The sequence below is a fragment of the Necator americanus genome, chromosome I, assembly GCF_031761385.1.
Source record: "Necator americanus strain Aroian chromosome I, whole genome shotgun sequence".
NCBI lineage: Eukaryota > Metazoa > Nematoda > Chromadorea > Rhabditida > Ancylostomatidae > Necator > Necator americanus.
In genome coordinates this window covers 22518267-22540218 of record NC_087371.1, presented here as the reverse complement: position 1 = coordinate 22540218, position 21952 = coordinate 22518267, and the positions used below count along the sequence as shown (strand labels likewise).

Sequence of the window (21952 nt, the reverse complement as noted above, 5' to 3'; positions counted from 1 at the left end):
TTTCGTTTGCTTTCCATTTTTTTTGCTGTCAAGGACGTTCGAGATTCGCCTAGTTGGATGTTGCATGAAGTCACATGCCAGTTGTTCGTAATATCCTCACATTCGATATTTTACACTCTGGAGATAAGTGAATAATTTCTTGCCTGCCGCTTTCGAGATATATATCACTTTTGGTAAAATTTTTAAGATCCATTGCTACGTGCGATTTTCTGTCAAGTACATTTCATTTCGTCGATATTGATGCAACAAATTATGTCGAGAGTACTGGTTTGTTTGCAATGAAGTCGTGCAAGAAGAGCAGGACTCTCGACGTTCTCCGAGCTTCGTTCACAATACCTATGTTGACTATGTGGCGATCGCAACTCGTATAACTCGAATTCAGTGGCCGGACGAAATCGATTATTGAAATTGAGTCACCTCAGTCGCACTCAAGCGAAGCAGAAACGATCCGGCACTCCCACATACACTTCCATCCATGGACGTATTGTGCGCTAGTTGATCGATGGTACTTAGAAAAGGAATAGGTCTATCGCATTTTTTTTCGTCGTATAACCAGCAGCCGCTTGTCATCCTCATTCTATTTGCCGATGCTTCTCAATCCTTCAAAGACGAATAATTTCTAGTGCCTTCTTCAAAACCTTCTTTGAACACGATGATGATATAGATGTGATGTGGTACAAGTATTAATTTGTGCAGTGATCATATCCTTATTTTCGTTATGTAGCGAACTACATTAGTTGAATGAACTCGTATCTTGCATGTCATTCCTATAATGAAGGCTCTTGTTTCAGGGATATTAAGGCAACTCACATGTCATCGTCGTCTGGAGGGCACACTCCAGGCGATGTGGCGGCGCCAAATCCACTTCATAACACGAGCAAATACAAGGTCTATGTGCAAGCAGTAGATAGAGCTTTGAAGACGTTCGAAAATCCTAATGAATGGGCAGATTTGATATCTGCCCTTGCGAAACTGGCTAAGGTTCGTCATCTTGCTTCATTTTAGCTTTTCTTTAAATGTGCGCTGTGGAGTATTTCTTTCGTTCGTGCACCCTTTTGTCAAGTGCTTCTGAATAAGTTCCTATAATTCTTCTGTTGAAGCGAAGCAGTGATGGTGTTTAGAAATTGATTAGTTCGCATTTTCATCACTAGAAACATAATTGATACTAAGAGAAATAACGACTTTCATCTTCCTCATTAACGTACTTGCTGTTTTCATTTGTTTGCTAGGATACACGTAACCTCCAGAGCGGCTTATCACGAAATTGACGGTCTTTTTATCTGTCCACGATTAGAGGGATAGGTACTTAGTTCGTGGTAGTTCACGAGCCTGAATGAGCATGTTCACGATCAGCTAATTTTAATCCAGAAAAAGACATGTTAAACAGCGTTGTGTAATCACGTATCTTCAGAGAAGCAGCTCATTGTGAGTAGTAGAAGATTGGCAATCCACAATGCATCTACGATTGCGCGGTGGTGCAGGTTCCGCTGCTTATTTGAGTTATATTAGTTGAATTGCGGTTGTTGAACGACAGTAATGCTGCTCGCGTAATATTGCGTAATAAATAATAGGAGAGATGGGATCTCGTAAGGCTAGTTAACACGCCTTTGCTGGATTAGTAGGAGGAACTGGGCGTGATCACGCCCTCACTTAGGTGCGACAGGGAGGTAAAGGTGCTCCAGCTCATGGAGTGCTGCTGAAGTGATGAGGATCCCCTCGCCAACGGTCCAAAGGTGAAGGGAATCTTTTCGCCAACCTTCCACTTTTCGCCAACCTTCCAGAAGTGAAGGAGGTCCCTTCGTCAACCGTCCAAAAGTGAAAGGGGTCGGAGCACCGGCTGCGACTATCGCATCTATGCTCGCTCATGCTCGTAAACTACAGCTCTGTCAATAAGTATTTCTGGAAAGATAACAATATCATCAGGCTCGTGATACGCTGTCTTTAAGTGCTGTTTTCGTATTTTCAAGAGAATTGCATTTGGTTTTTACCGTTTGTCATGGCTGACCGTTATTATGATCGATAATAGTGTGATCGAAACTGTTCAGGTATAAAAATAATGCAAATTATGGTGATATGATTGTTTGAAGGACCACTTGTTTTCGCCGATACACTCACAGCAGGCATTTCGGATGCTCGTACGCCCTTCATTGGTCACTTTGATTATTAGTAACTGTGTTAAATAAAGGTACAAACAGAGAGTAAAGTGTCGTTGAGGGGCACTCAGTGGCGTACTTATTTCTCGAAATAAATAATCAAATCAATCTGGGCTCCAAGGCTTTAACATTAGTCTTAGAGGATCTATGACATGTAGACTTAAGTTACTAAGAGGAAAAAGTAAGAGCGCCGGGAAGTAAGGCCGCCACTGAGTGCCCGCCGCACCCCAACCTCAAACGACACTTTACCCCAAACGGATAAAGCGCTGATCATGATGATCAAACCTTTTGAAATCACTTTCGACTTCATTCCGGGTTTTCTTTACGAAACTAATGAAGTTTCCTCTACATATTTTCGAAATATATAATTTTCATATGTTTGGTAGATTGTCTAAATCTAGTGGATGGGTTCTGTTTTCAAAATTAGCGCTCGTGATTTGAAAAGAAGTATAAACTCAACGTAGTTTTCTAACCACTCTACATATGCATAATGAAGAGGAATTCCGTGAAAAAAAAATAGTAGTGTGGAAGCGATGAATGAACTGCAGCATACTACATTAAAGTTACAAAATCCTAAGAAGATTATGACTTTGGCAAAAAAAGGGTGAAGACTAAACAAAAAATAAAATGAAGATGTGCTCTATGAACAAAGGCTCTTAGGTCCAAACGCTTCTCCTAATTGACATTGTTGTAGTCGTTGGGGTAGAGGGGTAACAGAAGTACAGTCGGTGTAAGACGTTGCATCGTCGTGACGCATTACATCCTCTGTGAAAACAGTTCACCACGGAGTGCGACAAGATCCTCGGATCTTTCCTTGGAATTTTGTATACATTGGAAGTGTGGTGAGCGAATTTAAATCCTACCCGTACCTAATCCTTAAAACCTAAGGAGTCCTTTTTGATTTCAGTCTTGCAGATTCCTAAAGAAGGAAACAAAGGACAGGAACTATATTTGAGAAAAATGTGGTGCAACCAAGATGGGGTCATTTATTCGACGTCTCAGCGAGTTTTATGAACGATCCAAAATTAGTTTGTTATTCTAAGAAATGGCTATCCTACTTGTATCCGTCAATATTCCCAAACTGTATTGGTGCAGTCTCCGGCGAAGGCAAGAAAAATAGTGAAATATCATCAAATTTTGTAAAGTCCAAGAGAGGCAGTGGAAAGCAACTTTCTTATTCTCTTCAATCCTTTCAAAAAACGGAACAGGAGTGTTTTTTAACTATCTAAGTTAATGTTGTAGAATTCACAAAGAAAGATGCTAAGTGTGTTGCAGTTTGACTTGGCGTGAAATCAAAAAAGAAGTTAAAAAAAATTTAAAGGGATGAGGCTAGCAGTAGCAGTTAGAAGATTAATTCACAGTTCAAGCATTATGCATATGATCACAGAAACAGAGAGCAGCAAGAAATAGTGTAAAATTCCCCTAGAAGTGTTAGGAATGCTAATCAAAGAAAGACTTTGAAGATAGCGCCCTTGATTATTTTTGGAATTGAGTCCTTTTCTGTTGGAGCTAGAGTTCTACACATTTTTTTTTAATGAATGACAACGAAGATGCGAATAAACATCTAATAATTTGAGTATTAGAAAGGGAAGAACCTCTAGGCTTCAATGATCTGGGAAAGGTACTCTTCACACACGTATGAATTTCGAAGTTCACAGGCTTTCATTACTGGATTTAAAGGGGTTGTTCTGTGCTACCATTCCCTTTCTAACTACCCTGGTTACTAGCAAAAAGAAGCCAGCATTGGAAATTGTTGTGAACGCTGTCTCTGAACAGCTAACTAGTGTGAATCTCTAGATATTTTTGCCTGCAATTCCTCAGAAGCCAGCAAATGTTTTCTTTGGATTTTGTTGATCTGATTTGCTCAGCCCTCCAGAGGATCCATTTATGCCAGGATCCCAACGTCGATCTGGAGAACAGATGTTGAGATCCAACTTGCATGAAGTCAACTTTTTATGCAATGCTTTAAAGGTCTTCCAATCCAATGCGAAATTCGGAGACATTCCAAAACCTGTCACTGTTGCAAAGCGTCTTTCACAATGTCTTCATCCTGCTCTTCCAATGGGTTAGTGTCTTATAATTTCTTTCTAGACTCACTGTCTGCGTGTTCTCAAGTACTCGGTTTTTTAGGGGTTCATCTTAAAGCCCTGGAGACATACAGACAAATTTTTGATATTCTCGGTCCTCAGTCGTTGCCGAAGCTCTTATATTTGTTTGCAGTCGGTTTATTTCCTTTGATGGATCATTGCGGTATCAAGGTAGAAGCTGTTGTTTTTTGCTTCTTTCTTCAATCTGTTCTTTTTCATTAAGGTCAAATCCGAGTTGTTCAATATTTTCGAGCAATACCTTTTGCCATTAGGTCACAACCTGAAGCCAGCACTACCCGGTTTCTTAGCAGGTGTATTGCTTGGCCTAGAAGAAGGAACAGAATTTTATGAAAGGTATCTATTTTTGTTTTATCAACATTTTCTTGATGTAGATTTTTTGAATGTAAATTTCCATTTAGTTTACCTGGTTTCTCATTTTTCATCGTTATCTTCTTTGAATAACAACCCAAGCAAGCTTAGAAGTTACATTTTAGATCTTTGTCCGTTTTGGATCGTGTTTGCGAGGGAGTTGGAGAGCGAGCGTTTTTTGCATGTCTCTGGCAAGCTGTGCTCGGATCGCCCTCTGTTCGACTCCCTGCAATGTTATATGTCAATGCGAAGTTTGACAAAACACGTACACTAGACGATCAAATAGCTATTGTTGGAGATCATGTTAATCACATGGTAATGCTTCGTTTTCTTTCATTTATTCCTTCAGTTGGTTTCTAATTCATTTTATTCATGAAATCTGGTTTTTAGTTTTGACAAAATGGTCTCTTCTTGATGCTCACTGTAGCATTCTTCTATATTTTTATAAGTTTATATCATTCAAGGTTGCCGCTTTGTGTGCCGTTGCTAACGACTCAGGATCTCCTCTAGTACAGCGTAATTTACTTGACTTCTTATGTGCAGCGTTCCCTTTAGACAGTACTAACCTCACAAGTGAAGATTTTGTGCAGGTAAGCGGTTATTGTAGGCAATGGGATTAGTCTCAGCAAAATACTTTTCAGTTATTAAAGCGGTGTATGTTTGTTGTACTTCGTCGAGATATGTCTCTGAACCGGCGGCTTTATACGTGGTTGATGAATCCAACAGGTAACAGATATTAGCAGTTCAGCGCAGTGTTTTTTTCTAAAACTATTGGTTAGTTAAAGCAGTCTTTTTTTTCAAGGAGGAACCGTAGCCATTAGCAGCATTGCTGTCGGCGATGATGTTGTGGAATCTTCATTTTTTATCGACAATGCTCTTCCGCTCATAGTTAGAGCGTTAACCGAGTATCTGCAGCTCGATCTCGTCGAAATTCCCCAGGCTTCAACGAATGCCTGGGCATATGGTTGGGGTGATAAGAAGGTAGTGTTCATAATTGCTCCTTTATTTACTGAAAAGAGAGAAAACCGAGTTAAGTCTAGTAACGTTCGGATGCTAATTAAGTCCTTGGATTTGAGCTGTAGGAATCAGATCTTGCATTTGATTTCGTTCTGTAAAGTCTCACTTGCGAATCTCATCCATATTTTTTATTCTTGGGTATGTTGTTCCGTATACAACGTGAGTAACGGTTTGGTGGCTTCTATATAGACCTTGAATTGTTTAGGAGAGTGAGCTACACCAGTTTGCTGAAGTTCGTGTTTGTCGACTACTGTTGTACTTGCAAGATCGTGCAGACATCGGTGTGCCCGTTCTCAACAAAGTTTTTGCGCTGCTCCTAATACGAATGGCGAGTGTCCGCGAAACATTGACGCAGGAACGTGTGTTAATTAAAGACACTGTATGTTTAATCATGGTTATGTTCTCGTTTTCTTCCTCAGTAATCTAAACGAACTGTTTTTTTTTATTTGTTAACTGGAATTAGTTTTTTGAAGATGAATTCCGAGGTCTCTCTTGATCGTAGTAGTATGCGGTTGTCTCTGGAGCTGAAGAAAAGTACATCTTCATCTCGAATTGGAACGTTGGAATCGGCAGATGAAAAGGAAAAAGACAGGGTTCGTTGCAAAACTCATTTTTGTACTTATAAATGGAGTCTTATCTTCTTCTGAAATGTGCTGGGAAGTGCATGCCCAATTTTTAAGTCTTTAGCATGAAAGTTGACAATCTCTCCCAGAATATTGCCGAATTTCACAGATTTTGGGCAGCGAAGGTAGCTGGGGTTTAGCTCTTTCCTAGATTATGTGCTACATGCGAACTTCCAATTTGGTAAAATTGGTGGCTACGGCTGTCATGTCATAGGAAAACTAACTTTTTATTGCCAGCGCCTGCTAGCTATCGTTATGAAAAAATAAGTTCCTTTTTAGTTTGCGTAAATTAAGCATATTATTTATATCATTATGCAAACTAAGTAGAATCCATCTCATTTTCAGGATCGACGTCTTGACGAGATATCAAAAACCTTCAATCTACTGCTGAATTCACTGGAACCAGGATACTTGTTCGACTTTTTGGGTAGCTGGTTCAGAAGTCTAATTAAGGAAACTCCATGCTCTGATGAGATAGCGCAGTTTGCAAGAGTTTGTTGCCTACTTATTCATTTTTTACAACATATTCAAATACATTTTCACTTTTTAACATACGAAGGTTAGACGAGGAACTTTTGTTCGCATGAGGAGAACAAACTGTTCGCACAAATTAACACGCTATTACTCGACAAAATGGTTTTGTGAAGATACAGAGCTGCGGAACAGATGGGCTTTGGCTTCCTTTATTGTTGACTTTTCATTATAATCTGGAAAAAGGGCGTTCGCCACTGCGAAGGCTGGAATCTGAATCATGTTCGTTCCTGGCTATTTAGTAACAAGTCCAGGATTCGTTCACCAATTCAATTTCCTGATTGAAAGAAATCACCGTAGCATGAAAATATTCGAGAACTTGCGGATGAGGACAAGACAATGCAGCTCTTTCGAACACTCGGATAATAACTCAGTAGCTACTCTTAGGCAAGCCGGCAACTTGCATTTCACCCTTGTATTAATTTCTTTGCGGTAATTTTCTAGTTCATCTGAATCAATTCTATTCTTAGTTCACGTAGTCATTACGATATTTGATTGTTATATTCCGACTGAGGTAAAGAAACCTTTAACGAATTTAAATCTTGTTGGACGGAAATTCTGCTGTTTTACAAGTCCTGAGGAAATCAGAGTCACCCATATCACCATCTTGTGCTAAACTTCTTGAAACTTTTGGAACTAGCAAAGTTTTTCTTCTATGTGATTTCTTTGTTCATTTATAAATTTGACGGTTTTCTGTTATTTTACCACAGGCATGTTGGAGTTGATTTATTTCGGATGTAAGACAATCTAATTTGCATTTGTCCTTTTGATAAAAGCTGAACTTGCCCACGACATCATCGAGATTACCGAAATAAGTTCACTCACTTGATGCGGGGATGCTTTGCTTCTTTTTCTGGTTTGAAACAGTACTTATGCACGCTTTTTTCCGCTGTATTTTCGAACATGTCTTGTTTTCACCTTCACTAGTAAGCGGTTACAATGGCAAGGAACTTTTTCTACAAATGTAGAGGCAATTTGATTGGTTCTAGGTTGTCGTGTTTTGTCTTGAAACATGTAATCTTGATGGAGATCCAGCTTTACGTGCTCGGTTTCTGCCGACAATGCTTTGCCTGATATTGGGTGGGCTACACAACGATGAGAAGCTTGTAGAAATCGAAACTCCTGTCTTACTTCAGGTGTATTTTATTCTTGTTGTTTTATTCTTGTTTTCGTCAACATTTTTATCATTGTTATTCAGGTTTTTTGTCTACATAAATGTCAACAGTTTCAAATAAATAACTAATAATAATAATTAATAGATAATTAAAAAATCAACTGTGATGTTTTCAGGTAATCGAAGTTTGTAATAGACTACTGGCAGAGATTTCGCAGAGTGGGACAATTGAAGCTAGAGGTTTATATACCTTCCATTCTGCTCTTTACTGGCAGCAATGGATGAGAAGAGGAGTATTTCTTTGTGATATTCTTGCTGTTTCAGTGCCAAACGGAGATATATCGGACACTTCTTCAAGTGCAAGCCCTAAGAAACATGTTACAATAACTCCGACGGTAACAGGCGCTATCGATGAAGGTTTGGGCATTATATAATGGAGGGATTCACATTGTAGGAAGGATGGGAATGCATCCTTCTATGCTTATTTTTTTAATAGAGTTGATATTTTGTTTGAACGTTTCTAGATCAAGTTCTCATGGAATCATGCGTAAATGAATGCCTTCTACTGTTCTCATCTGTTTGTCGTATTTACGTCGCAAACAGATCAAATGTACTACTTCCTCTACTTACTGCTGTGTGCACCCTCACCTCCCAGTTTGTGGACTATCCGCTGTATTGCTTTGTGGTTCATCACCAGAGCGATCAAGTACTACCAGAGTGGCTTCAAGACGTCCTCAAAGTTGGTGAACTCCAAGGTTGTTAACATTTATTTTACTACTGTCCATTAAGGTTTCTTTATAGGTTGTCGACGCACCCTCATGGATACAAAAGTTGTCCTCTTCATCGCAGGTTGGTCTCATCTTTTGCCATTGAGGTGTGCAGGAGGTTGAGCTCCTTCTGAGAAATAACATTATTTCTGAAAATACTGCTTTATACATACACATATATTTTTCTTTAATCGTTCTATCCACCTAGGTGATCGACGCTTCTGATCTGTCCGCTAGAACAGCCGTTTTTGAGTTGGTCCTCTCCATCTATTTGAAATGTGTTTCGGTCCTTTCGCAACATGAAGCAATCAGGCGAAGACTGGAAGGTCAAAATTCCCTTGTCGATGAGTACGTTTTGAACTGTTTGTTTGTTTTGGATTTTTCGATCTTTCGATTTTTTTTCTGTTTAGGTGTGAGGAAAGTCCCACTACGGTGTTGTTAAAACCTTTACTATTTACTTCGCAGCTGAATAAGCTCGAGAAGGACAAAGTTTTTGAAGTGAGTGACCATTCAAAGTCAAAGGAATCATTCGCCACTTGAAAAGGTGCAAACTGCATCCCACTCAAATCAAATTACCAGAAGTATTTCGAACTGATATTGCTTGGAAACAAGTTGTATGATATTTTGTAAAAGAAACATGTTAGCAGTATTTCACGATTTTGAAGATGAATGCAGAAAACTCAATTCTATCCCATCGTTGTAACGTTTAGGAGTGATGGAAAAGTAAATTGTTGCAGACAAATGAGAAGCTTAAACGATTACATGTGTTTTGGATTTTGAGAAGGTGTTTTAGAATAACACAAAGTCAACAAAATTTAGATGTTTGCTCCATCAACAAAAACATGTAAAAGTAATAAATTTAAGACATAAGAGAATATTCTCCATGTATTTTGTGCCGCATGAGAGTACATCCTAGCTATTCTTTTTGCAAGACACTTTTTATAAGAAAAACTAGTTCTTTTTTTCTTACTGAAGTCTTTAGTATTGCGGTCATGCGATCTGGCTCGCACTTGGGTTGCCTTGGTGTGCCTATGAGCATGAACGCTTGTCTCGTTTATTGGTACTTTTGCATTCGAGGAAGCCTACCGAACCGAGTAGTGACGTAGAGAATATAGTAGTATCTGCACTCACCACTAACGATACGGTATGTTTGCATTTCTCACTTTCTTCGCCATTGTTCTACTCCTCGTATGTTTTGTAAATAAAATTTTTCTTTGAGAGTTATCCATAAGTAGATTCCACCAGTCAAGTTTGGGTTTGTTTAGTTTCTGAGGTGATCGAAAATTAAGTTTGAGATGGGAAGAGATGGGGGAAAATGGGCATGCCCGAGTGGCACGCTGCCTTATTGCATGTTTGGATTTGGATCACCAATAGAAGTAGTTATGTGATGTTTTGGTGGAGATTTTGTTGCGCGACGATGATTCAAACAGATTACAAACGGCAGATGCTGTATCTAAGCGCTTTCTTTTATTTTTAGAGGGTTTTTTTTCGAAAGAAGTTGGTCTCTGCCTATGCAATCAACGTACCATTAATGTTCGGAGATTTCCAGAGGGCATACGACCTTCATTGAAATGAAAATTACAGATGGTCAGTACAGAAGCTGCACAAACCTTCCATCGTGTGTGGATGCTAACGCGAAACAACGACGATCAGCCACCGCTTTCTACGAAACCCTTCAATCGGTATGCTGACTCTGCTTTTGTAACAGCGCATGCGTAACGCTTTGTGCTTTGCATGGAGCATACTTTGTTATGCACTACATTTTTTTACATTATTCGTTACAGAACAGGCGAATATAACTTCATCTTCAGAGCCGTCATGTTGTTGCTGGGTGTTTTGGCGGATGAATCAGTTACAAGAGCTCGAACTGAACTGAAAAGCGCAGCTGCTGCTTGGTTCACGGATTGTGCGAAACACAATGACCTTCCGAGGATCGTTCAGGTATTGTGTCTCGGTAATTTTGAAGTTGATAAACAAACTGCTTCTTTAATTGTTATTTCCAGATGCTTGCTACTATGTTAATGAATCCTGTAACTGCACGAATTTCTATCCAGTACATCTTCCAAGAAACGAGGTATTTATTTGCAGACTTCCTCTCAAGAAGAAGCGAATATTAGATTATCTCCGTACAGATTGTCCCGTGATCAATTCTCTCTACTTCCAAACGACGTGTCAGTGGTTACTCTGGTCACATCTGATGGAAAACAGCGTCTTTATCATTTTGATGGTCCAGTTAATGAAGGGTTTGAAAATGCTTTGATTAGCTCATCTTTTATCGTTAGGTTGTTCTTCGTAAACTGTTTCAATGTGTACTCAAGTTTTGGTTACAAAATTACATCTAGAAAAGGCGAAGTATCACCTTATAGTTTGCTCGTGAAAATGTTGTTGTTTTTCTATGAAGCCGAAGTTTTAGAGCCTGGCAGTATGAGCTGAAAAATCGCTTGTTGCTATCTTCGGAAACTGGTGCATCTGAAATGGAGCCAACGGTTGTCTCCACTTGCACTGTTGGTGGGGGGGATATCCCGAACTTTGATGAAGACACGGTATGGACGTTTTGATTAATTCTGCTGTTTTCGGTTTAGGTCAAACTATTTATCAGTTCCAAAATGGAAGCCATGTTTAGGATTCCCTCGATACACTATCTATATCGTTGGATGGAGTGGACAGTGGTGTTGTCGAAACTCTGCAATTTATAATCGACTATATAGTGGAAGATGAAGAAAGTGAATTAGATAATCAGCGACGGCTAGAATCCGCTCTTGCCAGCGCACCACCTGAAGGGGAATCTGTGATTTTTAGGTTACTCACTTTATTCATCAGATTCAGTCCAATTTTATTTCTTTTTTTTTGCCGTATACATGTATACATTATGTGCACCCTTTTCTCCTTTTTATTTGTATTGCTAACTTCAACAATTTCTACGATTCTCCTGGTATCTCTTAAGTGAAATGCTATATTCGTTTTGCAGAAACGACGAGGGGTCTGAGGCGGAGACATCAACGGCATCTGCTGTCACTTCGCGAACACACTTCGAAAACGGTGATCGTCCCGCACAGTTGGGTGGAGACAGCGTTGCTAGGTATTTCATTATTGGAGTGAATCAGGAATAACGACTTCACTGCTTATGAAATTTACTCGTCAAGTAGTGTTTGATGTAACAGTTGTAACTACTAAAAAAGTAGGGAAAATTGCTGTGCTTAACTGCTGCGGTCCTTTATTCTTCTGATAGCAGCTACTTGGAATTTTAACATTACATCAGTGCCAATTCTAGTCTTCAAGTCCGTATATAATTCGTTTTGATGATTGCAGATTCAAGAAGGGACATCGAAGACAAGATTCTTTGCAGGAGAGCATATTCAGCATGACGGAAAAAGAGCTGAAGTTCTTTTTTCATATTCGACGATTATTATCTTTAATATCTTTAGTAATTCAAAACTGTTTTCAGAACTTTCGACACCACAGAGTTGTTGCGTCCTTCGGTTGATTCATCGTCTGAAGGAGTGAGTTTATTCCACGAACTCCACGTACACATGCTCCTGTACGGTGAGAGCGGTAGAGTCGTAGACTTGGGCAGAGCTGAAACAGCATTTCGGATTCTGACAGCACTGTTATGTCCCCGAGGCTCCCCTGTTGCGAATCGCATGTTGCTCAGGTATGTTTCTTATTTTTTCCTTCAACATCAACATTAGAAGTTTCTTACCATTTTGCAGCTGCCTAGTTTCTTCCGGCACCGCTGCTCTAAATGGGGATAGTGGAGGCGTCAGTTCACCCCTTACGGGGTCACTTGTAGATCTAATGGCAAAGCACGTACGAGCCATTCTCGGCCAACATTTTTGGGGGGCTACTGGCGATGAAGATGTCACAAAACATAGACATCTTACATTGCTTGAACTCTTGATCACAGTGAGTAATAGAGTTATTTAGAGTTAGTTACGATACTGCCTTGTTTCATTACGTTTACCTCCTTTTTACCTAAAAGTGATATTTTAACATCTAGATTTCTCTGCACTTTCTACGTTCGTTTTTCTTGAACTCTCCCATCTCTCCTGTTACAGAAGCTGATCTGGTAATGGCGTGGAAATGCAAGGTATAATAAAAACGCTGCGTTTTTTTTTAGAAATCTTAATCGAAGAGACATCTTCATTTCTAGGGTTTTCGAATGTGTCAAATTTTACAGTCTTCCCTGGAAGATCCTCATTTAATAGTTTAGTTGCTTCATGCTAAATTGTTTCAACTTTTTTTCAGATATCTGCACTAGATTTTCTGTCGGAGTTGCTCAGTGAACTTTGTGGAATGATTTCTGAACAACAGTCGCGTCCTTTCGTTACGTTTGTGCAGTCAGTACTATCCAGATCAAAATTGCAGAAATGCCTCTTACATCTTCTTCTCACCGCTGTTCATGATCCAAGAGCAAGTGCTGAGCCTGGTCAAACGTGAGTCGCTTCGTTTTCCATGATTCCAACATTTTCAAGTGGATTTCTCGTATGTTTGCTTAAATAATATTAAGGTATTCAATACAGTGCACGTTATTATACTACTATATTTGTATTTAGTGTTTGCTATATTTGTTATAATTACTGTTGTTATCATGTTTTACATAGGCAAAGATTCTCGCTTTTAGCATGCCACTATCTGTGTCTATATTCGAGTTCAACGAGGGCGCATCATCAAATGTGCGAAGGCGTCTGGCAGGGTTGTTATCCGCTTACAATCGTTCGTTATTGAGTGTAACAGCACAGGCGATCAGATTAGAAAGCGATATAAAAAATGGATACTCCACTTATGGAGATATGGTTAGTCTATAAGGTTGAGGCAGTTTGCACTAGAAGCTACGGATGTTAATGTTCTCCATTTATAGAACACTTCGGGTGTGATCTTAAACAGGCTTGCCGTAGCTCAGCACATTTACAATATTCCACCACATCGTGGTACATTGAGGGAATCAAATCCATCGCTAGTAGAGCTCCGTGCTTTTCTCTTGATCGTTCTCAATGCATTGAAGAAACAGCCTGAACACCACGAAATGTGGTTCCAATTTGTCATAGAAATTCTGCCGTGGATGGAGAGGTTGGTATCATTTCCGATATACTCACTGTTCACAATCTTTAGAGTTTCTCTGGAGATCTCACGTCATTATTAACTCTGCAAATTTTAGGTCATTAGCCACGGTAATGGTACGCGTTGTGGAACAACTTTGTAAGAACATAGAAACAGCTGTTGCAGTTTGTTTCATTAATAATGAAAGCAAAAATACGAACGACGTCACTAACAGAAAAAGTGAAAGCGACCATAATTATCCAGCTTGTTTCATCACAATGGTTAGTGATTAATGAAATGTATATCTGATTCAGTTGTTTTTCGATTTGTTTTTCAGTCATCCACATATTGATCGTAACTTCCGCTTATTGGAAGATTGACTCGATATACATACAGTTTTCCAGACATTAGAGACAATCACTACGTTGGTACACTTTTGTGTTGTTGATACGCCAGTTTCTGGATCTGCAGTTCAAACCACCACACCACCACCAGTGGGCCCGACACCCGGTGGAACAAGTATGGTTGGTCAGGTTGGTGGCAAAGTGAGACGTTGAAATGGAAGAGATTGTACATTGCTCGAGATTTCAGGCAATAGCTGTTATTCCTGGCACCAAAGGAGCAACGGAGCTGTTTTCGAACCTCGTAAAAGTGTTCAGCTTTGGAGATTCGACATCGGTGGGAAATTTTCGTTCAATGCTAATTTAGTTCAAATCGTTGCCCAGACAAATGCTGCTTTTTGACAGTGTTTTTTTTTTGTTTTTGAGAAAATTGGGAAAAAAGTGCTCCTTTGACACCTCTTTCGGCAGTGCCAAAATATTAGTGGTGTTTGTAAGGTTGTGTTATGAAGAATACTGCAGCAACTTAGTCGTTTATTTACGTCACACTCATTGTGGGGCATAATAGGGTCTGCACAGATATTCAGTTACAAGCAAATTCTATATGATACTTTTTCTTAACGAGTCATATCCTCTCGATGAAAGGTTGAGATGAGAAATTCTAAGAAATGTTGAGACAAATACAACTGTCATCTGCGGCCCATCAACGCCGCTCAAGTTCAGTGGGTGTGTAATGTTATGACTGTGCTAGATCATTTATCTGCATCCGAAATAACTATTAACTGTACGTTTGTTAGGCAGGCGGTGTGAATCTGTCGAAACTGGAAGGTTCACGTGGAAGTTTTGCTCTGAGACAAGCTCGTAACGACATGCTCACCTCGCTTCCCCATGCTCTGGCCACAATTTGTGACTTATGGACTGTCGTAAGGAACAAAGAAGAACCACTACTCCCGTTAGGTTCCCCACAGGTTTGTGTGCTCCTTTGATGGAGCATAGCTGCACTGATATGGTTGACGCCATTTTTGTCCAAGGATACTCAAATTGTTCAGCATCTGCGGCAACTGATGCTCGATTTACTCTCACCAATTGCTCAGCATCATCAGCAAGCGTTTCTCACTGCTTTGTCCTTAGTCTGGTTGACTCGCTCTGGAGCAGGTGTCGCATCGAGCAGAAGAATTGACCCCGACCAAGTTAGTCATATGATCTCCTTCTATCTTACGAAATATAGTACTTTCTAACTGTGATTATGTATGATTTAGCCCTGAAATGGTTCGTGTTAACTAATGCTTAGAATAGCTAATGTCACCATTGAAAGTACTTTTCTTACAGCCTAATTTCCAATATACACCTGCACAACACGACATTGCAAATCTTCTGCTGAGTCTGAAAGTGATATCATTCGAAGAACTCGTTACGGCAGTCTCCGAAACACTCAAAGAAGTAGGTGTGAAAGCGACGAAGCTTGGAGCAGGAGAAAAGGTGAATTGAAAACTGCTGCCAACATATATCTTCTTTTTATGTCTTTTTTTTGTAACCGAGCCTCTTTTGAAACATGATCTTCAAGGCTTCATTCCCTACGGAAGCGCCTCTACTTGAGTTGGTACATGGCTGTGTAAAGGCTCTGCCGACTGTTCAACTACGGTCTTGCTGGGTGCCTTTCCAGTCACTTTTTGCGGATGCACCGCTAGCTAATCTTCCACCCCGTGCTATTTTTCTTCTTTATATGTAAGCGTAGCTGCCATTCTTTTTGAGGTTTAATAATGTAACTCTTCTGGTATTAACCATTTACAGAATTCTTTGTGACTATGTCCGATGTGCTGGCGCGTCCTACATAGTTGAGGATAAGGCTATGTCTCGAGCAGTCCAAGATGCAGTACAACGGTTGACTGAGGCTGTTAATGCCGTTGTTGGGTGGCAGTTGGAGACTACGACGTGGTTGAAGAGAACCCTCGTAGTTAGGCATGATCAAGGTGTGCAAGAGGAGTCGACTTAAGAATGTCTTCTCTATTATAATTTATAGTACTTTAATTGCTTGTTCGCTTTTATTTGTCGCTTTTATTTTCAGGCGTTCGTTCCCAAGATGCCAGTCCATCAGTGGAGATGAATACACCACTCAATACTCCATTACCATCTATGAACCAATCCGAACAAAATTCTATGCGTGGCTCAACACTGTCCTTGATGGCGCGGTATGAGTTTGTATAGCAAGTAGTAAAGTAGCGTCTGTCTTCGATCATCCCTTTCCTTTCGAAATTTTCGAGAGAATACAGTGCTCTTATTCTGGCCTTGTTAAAATATGATTATTTTAATGGCACTTTGTTGCAGACCTACATCTCTGGATACTGGTTCAAATGCAGCATCACTCCCAGAAAAAAGAAGTAGCTCAAATCTCCGCAGCTCTGTTAAAGACACTAACAACAATAAACGCGATCCAGCTCACAGCACTCAAGCGCTTTTCCTGTTGGCTGAGGTTTGTAGCTGGTTTTTTTTTTGTAACGAATACCTTATTTTTTGTCTAAAACTTGTAGAACTTGGCTGAGTTGGTGGATTCCGTATGTAAGAGCGACGACAAAGAACGACTTTTGCCAACTCTTAATGCGGTTTGGGGAAACGTTGTTCCTTATCTGAGGGCAAAAAAGTAGGTTTCATACAAAATCCCTATGTATAAATGAACTCCATAGAAATAGTACTGTATATTTTCAGTGCTCGGAATTCACGGTTTTTCTTAGCATCCTCTCAGTTATTGGCATCGATGAGCTCGTTTAGCTATATGAGGCCCGTTTGGAAGAAAACGACACTTGAACTGTTACTTGATTCCTGTAAGAGTTTATTATTTCATTTTATCTACTCGTGCGTGATTGCTGAACTTTGTGAATGAATGAATTGCGCACACTGAGCAGAAAAGTGCCGATCGGAGAAGTGCAGGTGACACAGCAGCAAAAACCACTGAAAAATTTTGGCAATGACAGGAAGAGCAAGGGCATAGGATGGCTAGAGAGTCAGTGGAATGTGGACGATGATATTGTCCTAATGTGCGGCAACGTTGCAAAAAAGGCTCCAGTTCGTAGAGCCCTTTATAACGTGCTCGTACTTTTCGGAAAGCTGTATATATCGCTGCTTTTTGTAATACTCTTGGCAGATATACACCAAGAAAATGGTAACATAAAACAGACAAAATAACCAACAGTCTTAAGACCCTAAAGGTTTTAGCTCTGCTCACTTAGGGGATTCCAGCTCTTTGCACAAAATACTTTCTGGATTTTTTCTGGCATTGTGTTTGAAGTTGTTGAGGCAAAACGACAGCCTCCTTGTAGAATCGCAACGCATATCCTCACCCTCACTTTAGTACTCTCAAACTTCACGAAGATCCGAAACGGATCTGCGCCATACTTGGAAACGACTGCAAACGCAAGCGTCGGCACTTATATTTGCCTAGATTGGACCAAGAGAGAGGATAGTGAGATTATATGTCAAGTAGAGAAAATGATTGTTATGTAGGTGCAACAAAATACAAAAAAAAAACGGATGAAATCTATGTTCCCGTCAAATTGGTTTTTATATTCTTAATCGACGTGCGGGAGTATAAGAGTAGTATACCCGTAAAGTGTTTTTGAGCTGCTTCTGATGCGAAACCTAGCCGAATTTAGTTAGATCTTGAAAGGCGTCATATTGGGACAGAAAAAAGAAGTCATCAAAATCCGTAAAACCACCTTAAAGGCAGCATACCACGAATCTGAGGTGGTGCGGATTTCAGGTGGAGTATCTGTACATGGGATAGTAGATAATGGAGAGGGGTGTAAGATGCGTAAGATGCGCGCGTGCACAAGGCTGGCGTCCTCCAATCGAACTCCTTGTGGAAAATAGTGCGCCGGAACGCTCGGAGCCGTATCTTCCGGGCCGTTTTCTGCGGCAATTAGGAAGAAATGGACGGAATCACCCTTCTCTGAATAATCTACGATTCCGTATACGAATACTTCACCAGAAATCCGTACCACTCCAGATTCGTTGAGTGATGCCTTTAACGAGGTCAAAAACACAACTATTAGAATTCTAAACGGTGGAGGAACTAACTCCTTTACTACTAACTAGAGTAGTAAAGTTTGCTGGGTTGGACATAGTATAAACCGAAACCCCCTGTTCTTGCGTTTTCTAGTTCGATGCCCAGTATCCGCTTCAACCTGTACTAATTTCGCTGTTGAACATTTGAGAGAAGATTTCAGTATTTACACTGAAGCTTGGTAAAATTGTGATGTGCGTAGTTGTCAGTTCGATCAGGAAATTAATTCCTTGATACGCCGACAACGAAAGCTTTTAACGGACCAGAACCGAAGAATCGTGCGTAGATGTCAAAGGAAGGCTTTGTCACGGCATTTTGTTTTGCCTCAATTTCCGCTCATCGCGAAATATTCTACAAACTTTCATATCATTTTGTCCAAAATTCAATTCTAAACTAATTTGGCAGTCACACAATTATTTTTTCTAACCAAATATTGTAATAAGCACGAAGTTGTGCTTTGTGGGAATCTTCTTAAATTGCAGTTAGATGGGATGTTTCGGGTTTTGTTTTTTGCGCTTATAGCACAGATATCGCTTTTCAGTAAACATGTTTTGATAGAATTTTTATGGTCTATTTGTTGCGTTTTCTACGTAGTTTCATAGTTACAGTATTTTAGCGTTTTTCAAAATGGACATGCAATCTCTGAGGCAGTGGTTGATTGTGACGGATCATCTAATGACGCATGACAAAACATCGTTCAAGGATCTACTTAGTAAGTGTTGATCGAAACGGGAAATAGAAATTATCTAAGTTGTGCTATTCGTACCGATTATCTTGAATCTCGATTTTTTAAAAACTTAATTCCGATTTTTTCAGAAAGTATTGCTTACACACCGAACGCATCCTTCAGTATTATGACATCAAAAGAGCAGGAATACGAGGCACGTGCACAGGCGGTGAAGCGGTTGGCATTTGTTGTTCTCGGTTCGGAGCTCGACCAGTATCAAGCACAAATGAATGACATTCAGGGTAAAATTGAATTTTCCTTTGAAAAAGACTCTATATCGGAGCTTTTTAGCCTTCAAACTTCTTCGCACAAATAAAACACTGCTTATTGACTTCATACTCATGAATTCTTTCATATTCTTTCTCTCTGTACTCTATTTCTGTTGTCATTACAGAGCGCCTGTCAGAGAACCTACGTGTATCACAGTCTCCCTCCATTCGATCCGCAGTATTTTTGTGTATCCGTGTGTTACTGTTGCGCTTGAGACCACCGAGCTTGATTGGAATATGGCCGATTATGGTCACTGAATTGGTGAGACATTTTAAGACCTTTGCGGATTCAGGGTGAGCTTCAAGACAACAGTTCAGTTTGTTGTTCATATCCTTCGCTGAATTTCAAAGCTCATCTAGTTGATGTTCATCTTAATTACTTCAAATTCTTTCATTAATGGAGATCGCGAAGATTTGTAAATTTTATTTGTTTTCTTCTGGAACGGCTCTTCCTCGTTTAATGCCGCATCGTTGTGTTCTATCTATTTGCATTCTCAGGTTCACGTACTTCTTCAAATGGAACAGCAGTTATGCGCTGAAGGCAATGGTATAGAAGATCTCGGATGTGCCAGAGACGATGCGTGGATGCAACTTTATCTTGCTGCTTGTAAACTGCTGGAAACATTATGCACTTTGCCTGCAGGATACTTAGCCCAATTCCAAATGTTTGTGTCACTCTTTATATTGTGATTCTCACTAGTTTTTTTTTTTTTTTTTTGCTCATAAGCTGGCCAGCGCTTTTGCTATGTAAGTATGAGCAATGAATGACGATTGCTATCCTATGTAATGCGATATTTTCAGGTGCCACTGGGCTTTTGTGAACTCGGTCTCTACCAGTAAAACTGACATGTTTTTCCCGTTTGCTGGAAGGATAAACAAGCTTCTTCGAACGAAGGTTTGTGTATTTGTTCATACAAATTTTGTTTAGAAAGATTTCCAAAGAAAAAAGTATTCCTTTTTGTGTGTTTCCAGTGAAAGGATTACTTCGTTGCTGTCTTCAGAAACAATCATTGTTGCGGTTTGTTTTAAAATTTGCATTATTCAGTTCGGGAAGTTGACTCAGGAAGAATTAGCTAATCTGTCACCATCATTGTGTGGTATGAAGATGCTGACAAGTTTTGAAGAACTCCGGCCATTCTTTTATGCCCTTGCAACGCAAAATAAAGCATTACCAGGAACGCATGAGGTTCAGTTTGATTTTATTACTCCTTTAAGAATTCAGTGGAATGTTTGGGTTTTACGAGTTATTAGAAATAAGATGGCTGCACTCATGAACCATTTTACTACAAACTTTCTGTAAGGTGTATCCTCGGACAGCGATTTACTGCGGTACTCAATGAGCTAAAAGTGTCCCCAAAGCACAAGAAACGTATAGCAAGGTTTTAGATGAACGGATATTTCATTTTTTCGAAATCTGCTCCCTTTCTTTGGTACGGTCTATGCTTATTCCTAGTGTTAGTCTCAAATACGGTTTTGTAAACAACTAGTATTAATGGAAGTAGTGTTGGCAAGCTTACTGTTGTTCATTCTTTAAAGGCATCACCCCACGAATCTGCGGTGGTACGGGGTTCAGACGGGTAAATCCTATACGGGCGATTCGCCGAAAACCCATTCGGACGAATCGCAGGCGGGGGTGAAATGTTGCGCATTGCAACAGAAGCCATTGTAAGAAACAGCGTTCCGGACGTCCGTTTACACTGATACAGGGAGAGATGAACGGAATCATCCTCTTCCCCTTAATCTACGACCCCGTATAGGCATCCGCCTGAAACCCGTACCACCGCAGATTCATGAGGTAATGCCTTTGATACTTGTTGACATGTGATACCTCAGTAGGTGCCATGAACTCTCCTACTCTCTTATTGGAGGATAGATGATAGGATCTGCGAGCTAACTATGCAATGCAGCGTAGTGAGTTCGCAGATCGTTGTGAACTTTTTATTTCTTTATTTACTGTCTGGATTCTTGTGGTGAACATAGAGGGATAGAAACTCGTTCTCTACAGGGCACTGGCAGCGAGTCAGCTTTCTTAGCAGGATCACTTTCATATAAAAACGCTGTGCAAAGACTCGAGTATGCTCTTTATGTGGATTTGGCAGAGCACTGGCAGCTTTAACTCATCTTCAACTTTTGAAGAAATCATGAATACTGTGATGCTCTTTAGTCTTATTAATGGGTGAGCACATTCCCTCCATGATTAGCTTGCGTATAGGGTAGTGTGTTCAAAGTATTATAATGCTAGTCTATTGTATTAACCTTAAGCTGTTTTTCTCTTCTTTTCTCTTTTAAACGAACATCGGTGATCATTTGGCATATGCTTTCTTGTGAATCATTATTATCATTTCTCTGGTATTGGTATCTCAGTTGTGATCAGCAGAGTAGCGTGTAGAAAAGATACTTGTAATCGTAACTCATAGAGCTTTTCATGTGGTTCTTTTAAATATCGGTTATTGTGTTGTAGATACTTGACGAGTCATCTTTATCCCACTGTCACTCTTTTGCTCCTCTCTCATTATACATCCGTTTCAGTTCACACATACGCATGTATATTTTTTCTGTTACGAGGTGTGTAGATGACATGCTGTGAGCAGGCGCTTACTATTTCTCTAAAGGATCTATAATTATTTGAAAGCCAAAAAAACGTCTAGGGTTTGAGTTCTATATGTGACAATTACTTCAGGAAGTTCGAAAAAAATATTGCTGTGAAGGCTATAGATAACAATTTCTGTGCATGCAGTGAATATTCACAACCTGAACAATGTGATATTTTTAACTGTAATTGAATTGCATAAATTATTTGCATATGTTGTAAGCTTATTGGGAAATACGATGCGGAAGCTTAATACACTTCTTGACTACAAAA

At 39.8% G+C, this 21952-nt stretch overlaps 1 protein-coding gene across 1 annotated transcript; it reads left to right on the top strand.

Moving 5' to 3' along the window:
- Window positions 1-810: 810 nt before the first annotated feature.
- RB195_006531 (uncharacterized protein) lies at window positions 811-21205 on the top strand (the record flags this gene model as incomplete). The annotated part of the gene is made up of 52 exons (XM_064179670.1): window positions 811-981; window positions 4125-4218; window positions 4284-4411; window positions 4464-4594; window positions 4735-4924; window positions 5074-5199; window positions 5251-5335; window positions 5412-5590; window positions 5832-6005; window positions 6100-6219; window positions 6595-6741; window positions 7770-7916; window positions 8071-8134; window positions 8219-8311; window positions 8419-8633; window positions 8696-8743; window positions 8870-9009; window positions 9072-9159; window positions 9644-9805; window positions 10246-10343; window positions 10473-10602; window positions 10665-10735; window positions 10794-10904; window positions 11075-11204; window positions 11285-11460; window positions 11630-11740; window positions 11971-12042; window positions 12107-12313; window positions 12372-12564; window positions 12659-12748; window positions 12907-13094; window positions 13283-13454; window positions 13520-13728; window positions 13817-13979; window positions 14103-14231; window positions 14290-14376; window positions 14834-15004; window positions 15086-15226; window positions 15366-15515; window positions 15601-15761; window positions 15828-16006; window positions 16102-16225; window positions 16362-16506; window positions 16565-16674; window positions 16740-16855; window positions 18710-18805; window positions 18910-19062; window positions 19215-19351; window positions 19588-19754; window positions 19891-19984; window positions 20135-20275; window positions 21095-21205. The coding sequence occupies 52 exons, from the start codon at window positions 811-813 to the stop codon at window positions 21203-21205; spliced, it is 7035 nt and encodes a 2344-aa protein (XP_064036608.1).
- Between the last annotated feature and the right edge of the window lie 747 nt (window positions 21206-21952).